At 37.7% G+C, this 7,998-nt stretch overlaps 1 protein-coding gene across 1 annotated transcript; it reads right to left on the bottom strand.

Moving 5' to 3' along the window:
- Positions 1 to 1,922: 1,922 nt before the first annotated feature.
- Positions 1,923 to 6,020, bottom strand: LOC139715099 (synaptic vesicle glycoprotein 2C-like; the record flags this gene model as incomplete). Its single annotated transcript, XM_071626713.1, has 4 exons — positions 1,923 to 2,106; positions 4,400 to 4,559; positions 5,170 to 5,387; positions 5,836 to 6,020. Coding segments are annotated over 4 exons (747 nt in total), but the record flags the coding sequence as incomplete, so codon positions are not given.
- Between the last annotated feature and the right edge of the window lie 1,978 nt (positions 6,021 to 7,998).

Genomic DNA, 7,998 nt, shown 5'->3' with positions numbered 1-7,998 from the left:
AGTTTCCATTACAAATTGTATGTGGAGTTTTTATATGTCTTTATATCTATCCAATGTTGTACATATGCTGAGTTTTACACACAGTGATATCCCCAATTTCAGGTAAGGTAATTTTTGTTCTAGGGTACAGTGCACTCCAGTTACAACAAAATTTCATTACAACAATGGAAAATATTTGTGTCCCAAAATTATCATTCATACATCTTTATAATACTTTAATTTTAGGCTACACGGAAATTTTGATGTAATGAAAGAAAACTACCGGTCACAAAACTTTGTTAAACGGGGATTGCCTGTATCCTGTATCATAATCACTATTATACCCAGTGTTCATATCACTGGCTGATATAATGCTGTGTTACCATAAAAAAAAGATATAACCACACTGCGAATTAGAACAAGACTCATCTGAAGAATATAATGCACGGACCACACAAAACTTTTGATGTGAAAACATTAAACATTTTGTATTGTCAGTCTATAAGGATATTACTAGCAGATCCAGAAAATTAGCAGCTTTATAATCGAACATTTTTGAAATGGCATTGCATTCATTTCATTGTCTACCACTGACTGAATTTGAGAATATTCCTACAAAAGAAATTCAAAATCATATAATCTCATTGCAAGGAAAAACAATTTCACATTACTAATAACAATCTTCAAATGAAAATTGTTCAAGAGTTGAGTAGTGAAGCATACAATGTCCATATTCTTTCCAAGTGTCTGAGGTATCACTAGCCTAAGGCAAGAAATGATAGCACAAGTACCAAGAAATGCATTCATTTTTTCTGCATCCTCATAAAACATTTTGCTAAACCACAAAGCAGGCCTACTGGTGGCCAGGAATGAATGGATGCTAAGCTGACCAGAAGTAAGATTTATAATGTCCTCTACCCTCAACCCTCCCCAAATGCCCACAACATCAAGCAGTATAAGTTCAATATGAGTGAAAGACAATATAATTCCTCTACCCCAATCCTATATGTACTGTACTATATAATGGAGTTTGGTAGGAGCACTGTCTCAGGCCCTCCACGAAGCTGCTACCCAAGTTCTCTTGTGGTGTCAGCTAACAGCACCATTACAAGTCCTCAGAAATACCATTTCCTGCATTCTATCCTTCTGGTGCACAGTAGTTGCGCCATTACAAACTGTGCAAGATATCAGTACCTTAGCACATTCGTTGTGTTGTTTGGTAGCAACAGCATTACAAGCCCACAAACAGCCATTTCTACTCTGCTATCAATGTGGTATTCCATATCAGTACTGCCATAAGTCTTCCAAGACCCTGTTACCAAGATACTGTCTATGAGGTGTTTTTAAGCAGCATTGTTACAAGCCACATAACATGTTGCTCACCGAGTGCTATCTCTGGTGCTTTGTCTTGGCACTTTTAGAAGTTCTCCAAGGTGCTGTTGCAGCACTTGGCATCTGCATCACTGCAAGCCATCCAAGAAGTCATTTACTGAGGAACTCTCCTCGTGATGATTGGTGGTAGCACCATTAAAGGGATGGTATAGTATTGGTGGGGATGAGGATTGGGCTTTTAACTTTTTGGAAGATACCAAGAAAACACTTATGAGCATACCATTCTAGCACAAATTCAAAGCTTATTTGATGAAAATCGGTTTAGGAATGGCTGAGACAGCCAAAGACAATGTAAAAAAAAGTAAAACAAAGCGATCATTATAACAGTTGGGACCCACCTTTTATTAGGCTCGCTCTGTTTTGGTTATCTAAGCCATTTCAAAACCAATTTTCATCAAATAAACGTTAAGTTCTTTTTAGAATTACATGCTCTTTGATATTTCATAACCGGATCCTCATTATCTCACACACACACAAAAAAAAATGTTAGACACATGAAGTTGGGTCTCGCCCAAAACTATATGATCCCTTTAAAGCCTTCTTAGATGAAGCTACTTGAGTTCTATCCTTGTGGTATTTGGCAGCAGCACCGTCACAAGCCCTCCAGCTGCCAACATGGCAGCAATAAGGATCATGGGAACTGAACAGTGCAGCTCAATAAGAACGCCAAAAAGGAGGTTACCAAGGATTGCCGCTGTGCGGTTAACGACCGACTGAACTCCAAGGGCTGTGGTCCTGCATAGAAAATTTTCAAACAGGAAACAACAACAAAAAACAAAATTTCAACGAAGGTTATTGTCACTATGGTTTTCTGTTGTTAGAAAACTACTATTTTTGGTCAATTTGCAGGCTTGTGTTGGCTTGTCTTGCAGGGATCTCTGTCCATCACATAATCATATCATCTGACTCTTTCACAAAATGGGAGGAAATGCAAAGGAAAACTGGTGTGATGATAAATACAGAGATGAGAAGGGAAAGTTAATTACTGGTACAGTACTCTCCGCCTAACTGGGTAATGTTGGGCAGAGCATTTCTTACCCGATTATTTCAGTGGAGTACCCGAATAGCCAAAGAGCATATTTCATTCATGTCACAGCTACCACACAATAATTATGCACATATCTGCACCATATTACAGCATGGAAGCTTCATCTTGTTCAAAGTTTCATAACAGCCTTCGCACAATTCCCAATTTCTCTCTGGTTTCAAGAAAACAACAGGCAAACCTTACAGAATTATTTTTTATTGGACCTTGTAGAGGAACAACTACAAATAGGATTTAATCGGTAATCCATGCCGAGGCACATTTAACATGTTAAATTGTAAACCATAGCCCTTCAGCACCTCTCAGCACCTCACAGTTTCTTCTGAATTTATATTTACACACTTTTAATAACATTCTGAGGGAAAAAATGAACATAGATGAAGTGTGTCTGGAAAATTTCTACCTGTTTAACCGAAATGCCTATCCAACTATCAAGTAAATATAACAAGCGTCGGAACTGCCTTCTCTTTTTGTACATCAATTAAGCAGTACCCGATTATGCGGAAACAATTGTACTGTGCATGAAAGCAAGGCAAGAAGATGAGCAGTGGAACACAGGACAGATTGGGAGGGGAATGAGAGGAAGAAGAAAGAAAAAGGTAACTGGCTTGCATCATGCAAGATGGACACTGGTATATCTTGATTGGTGACAGATGGAGAGCAGTAAGAAGATGACCATACAGATGACCATAGACATCTATCCAAACATTCAATCACCAAATATCTTACACATTTCCTATTTCAGGTCTTACTTATTACCAGATATATCTTTATTCTCACAAAGACAACCATAAACGTGCCACCAAAATGCAAGTACAGGGTGTATCTTTTACACAGAGCATCTTTAATATTCACATTTATTTCCATGCTTTCTCAACAACATGAAAAATAGTGCCTGCAAAATGGTTACAAGCATTTATCACTAATACAGTACTCTCCGCATAATCGGGTAGGCTCGGGCAGACCATTTCTTACCCGATTAAGCGGAGTACCCGATTAGCAGAAGAACACATCTCATTCACAATTGACACACACAATGTGTATGTATGCATTGTACACTGCACCAAACACCTACACTGTATGCTTAACACGCTGGCTTGCACGGCACAATTACCTTACACTTGGTCAGTCACGAGCAATAATTTACACTCTTTTATGGACAAATGTGTCTTCAGAAAACTTTGTCGTTTCACTATAAACTCCTCGCTAACACACATGTGTTTTCTGAAATGAACACGTCTCTTTGCGTGCACTAGTCACGCAGAACGTCGGGTTACTTTTCGAGAAGTGACTGGGGAAAAGCAAAATTATGGAGCTGGTGCATGGCCCGATTTTCGTTGCAAACTTCTCGTATTGTGAATATTGTTGTGGAGCAAGGGTGGAGCGAAAGTGTGTTCAACTCCTGTCTGTCTATGCAGTTGTGAGTTTTATATTTGCGATAAAATGTGGGTAGAAATTAGATAGAAGAAAATCATTTACCCATTTATGCGGAGAGGCAACCCGATTATTAGGTAATTTTAATGAGCATTGGAACTGATTCTGACATTACTACCCAATTAAACATAGTACTCGTTTAAGCGATACCCGATTACGCGGAGAGTACTGTAATAATGAGCACTGAAGATGAGGGGTCACGAGAAAAGAGTATGAGCCTTATAAGCCATAATCCTCTACTACACACACACATGCAAAATGTTCAAATGTACGAAGAGGGAGTTGGGGGAGAAATAACATAGAAGTTGAGAAATGAATGAACGGCAATTGCAATTCAATTCCAAGGAGAACATGACTTCTGTAAGATTTGTGAGCATGCTCTACAGTATTACAAGCAAACAAAAACAAAAATTAAGATGGGCTGATCTTGAGATCTCTATGTCATTCTATATGGGCAGTCACAAGTAAAAACAAGCAAGCAAGCAAAAAAACAAATCAAAACAAACAAACAAACAAACAAACAAAATCCCTGATCACTGCCCACAATACCTGCAGTTGGTGGGGTACATCTCGACTCCCATGACACTGAGAGTGTTCCACGATACAACTGAGATGGCACCAAACACGATGGAGGTGGCCAGAACCTGCGTTCTCGTTTGCAGGAACCATATAAGGAAGACACTAACACCCGACAGAATAAGACTGGTGGCTGAGGAAACAAAATGAAAATGTGTAGAATACACACAATTTAAGCAAAGTACACGATGAACATACTAGTACAGTATGAATAAATGAAAGCTTTTCTGATACATTACAAGGAATGATATTACTTTAGTGTCACTAACCATACCGGTACTTCGTAATAAATACCCGAAACTTGGCTGCAGCATACCAATGGAACTTTGAAAGTAATCTCTTCTTCTTCTTCTTCTTTTCAAAGGGAGGGGGGTTACATGTAAGTTTCATTTTTCAAAAAAAATCCAAAATGGTAAAGCAAATCACAGCATTCCAAATACAACCACAATAATATATTCAGTAATGGAGGCACATTGTTATATGGTGGAAATATCATGTAAATTGACAGGAAGATATTTGTTATAAATGATTACAAAATGGAGCAAGACAAGCCATTCATAGTTATAATGAAGTCATAATTTTTAATAAATCAAGTATGACACACGGTACATAACCATACATGCTTAGACCTTCACCTACAATCTCAAAATGCTTAGGAGAGCAGGTTCTGGCCACATACTCATCAGGGAATTGGTTCTTGTACAAGAAATACACTTGAAAATCGAGGAAACGAAACAACTCACTGAGCATGAATTTTCTCCCAAGTCGATCCATCAGGAAGATGGTGAGAAGATTACCAGGTAGATTAGACAGTGATGTGTAGAAGCCATCCCTGTATATATTGTCATCTGTATCGTTGGCAAGCGACTCGGGGGAGTCAGGGTTGTAGTCTCCACACGCAGACCCAGCATGTTCTACCCTGTTGAATATCTCTGGGAACCACATCCACAGACCATAGAATCTGGTTGGGGATTGATTTTTTTTTTTTTAAATTGCAGAAGAGCCAGAAACCACATGAAGTCATTTGATAAACATTTCCAGTTTCTTGATCACCGAAACCGCTGTTACAATTAATTGACAATACAACAACATCAAACGAACAAAAAAATTAAAAAAAAATAAAAAAATAAGTAACAACATGAACAAACATGCTGCAATACAAAGGTGTAATATCTGACTGCAAAACAATGTGTTAAAATGAAACCAAACAAAATCTCTTGCATAAATCTTAATTAAGTTCAATGAGGGACAGACAAACCTTCAAGTTTCATTCATGGTGCCATAACAAGGGATAGTGATGTGTTATTGTACTATTGTATCAACAGGAAAAGTCACACAACTACGTATCCATCGAATCTTTATGATATTACCACAAAAGATGTGACGAAAAAAAAAAGACAAGGACTCACCCAAATGAAAGACAGAAGGTGATAGTGAGCATTGCTGCAGTGACACGTATCTGAGGTCCCTTGAAGAGCTGTGAGGTGGTCTCTATGATGACTCTTATCCTTCCACACCTGCCTGTAGCGGCACTCCTCCCATTACTACTCATTACCATCTTCTCCTCTTTACTTGATGCCACCAAGTGATTGATCTATAAACAGTAACAGAGAAGAGCAAAAATTACTAGAAAAATATCATCTTTAAAGTCCCCACTGCTATAATCATCCATCTCTTCTTCAAATGCATGGCTAAAGTACAATTAAAGGGAGAGATGTCAAGTAGGTCTAGGTCATAGGAGCAATGAAAAAACTCTGTGTGAGTCTGGCGGACATGACTGATGATGAATTTTAAAAGTATTTCAGGGCCAGAGAGAGTCATTCCTTACACAACATTTCAGAACATATATTCAAAGTATAATACAGTGACTGCACTCTGGCTTGCCCAGCCATTGGCATACACTGTCATTAGCATAGAAAAAGTGTAAATATCCATCCCCTGTAGTTTATCATTTTCCTTGAAATTCATATGGACTGCTACCAAGATGATTACTTTTATTAATTGTACACTGCACCAACTAGGTGCAGTTTTCTACTTCTTCTTTTTTTTTTAAATTTAGTGTTTATCATCCACCTTTAGACATCACTCAGATCGTACATATACTCAAACTCTTATTTTACTTTTTGATTGCATGTGGGACAGTAAATAATAACAAGTGATTTGACGTCAAATAAATAAATGCCTGTACCTTTCCTAAAGATTATACCAATTTGCTGTTACAAACATCCACATCTATGCAAATTTGGTAGCTGATGTACTGGCTGAAATGGGATCCTGCAGGTACTGAAGAGGTAACACTCTACATACATACCTGCCAACCCTGAGACTTAATAAATCTGAACAAACAAAGAAAATTATTCAAAAATCTGAACTTTCATAAATTTTATATAATTTACAATTAACAGATATTTCCAAAAAAAAAAAAAAAAAAAATCAGAACACACTGAAATTAATGCATTTTCTTTCAGTGTAAAATCTGAATATTCAGATTAAAACTGAACAGTTGGCAGGTATGTACATACTATTTTAAGAAGACAAAATAAGCCGCTACAGTCCAAGTAAGATGTAAACTATTTGATCTAATGGCAATATTTCTGTGGAATAATTAGAATGTCAATGGACATAGCATGAGCACAACTTCTCTTCTTTTCATTCAAGAGAAACCCACATCAAAGATGGTCAAATTCCTTTCAGTTGGTGTCTTTTTTATACATCATGTGCGGTTATGGCATGAAGGTTCGACAAAGACGCCGCGGGGTTGGCGTGAATGCAGCCCAATCAACAAAAGTTCCACGCCAACTCAACGTTGACCTTTGAAAGTCATTTGAAACGAGATCATTTCACAGAGAAGACGCTGTGACTGTTAGGATTAGTTGCCGATTTTACAGTCGGCATTTTGTTTGTCACGTCTTCTGACGTCATCATGTAGGATGCTTGGCAGTGCGTCTTACCTCTTTGTACGACTAAATGTTTGTATGATTGAGAACCCTTCGATGGGCATAGTAATAAATCAGTGAACTCTTGAAGATTGGGTAGGACAAACAACCTGAATTACCGTCACGCTATGTAAATACACTTTGAAGCGATAATCGTAAATTATTGCTTTCCTTGAGCGCGTCTTTTTGTTGTTGTTGGAAGCATTTCTCTCTAGTCTATTTAGATTTTTAAAAACTTTTTTTGAGTGACGTAAATTGCTCGTTAAAGCAAATATCGTCCCACTTTTCTTCATTAATTCTGAATGTACAAATATTCTCCTGACGGCATCACGAAAAAAAAAGTAAGAAAATCAAAACATTTATATTTGGAAAAGGGAATATTACTGTCCTTGGCATCGTCAATCTGGAAATTATTACACAACAGTTTGCACTCAAAAGTCTGCTATGAAATATTTGCTATTAATTTTGTTGACTTTTATAGTATATACTAGCATTCCAACCAATCATAATAGCACTCCTCATCTTTGCATGGTTTCCTATCCCAAAACTGGTGGCAATAGAAAGAGTGTTAAGATGTGGTTCGGCAGGGTGGGCAGACTGCACTCCAAGGTAGTCTTGGAAAAAACCGTAATCTCT

This window comes from Diadema antillarum, unplaced genomic scaffold (assembly GCF_040938485.1).
Source record: "Diadema antillarum isolate AM-2024a unplaced genomic scaffold, OU_Dant_1.0 seq00002776_RagTag, whole genome shotgun sequence".
Classification (NCBI taxonomy): Eukaryota; Metazoa; Echinodermata; class Echinoidea; order Diadematoida; family Diadematidae; genus Diadema; species Diadema antillarum.
The sequence above is the reverse complement of the archived record's forward strand: the minus strand, read 5'-3'. Positions and strand labels throughout refer to the sequence as shown.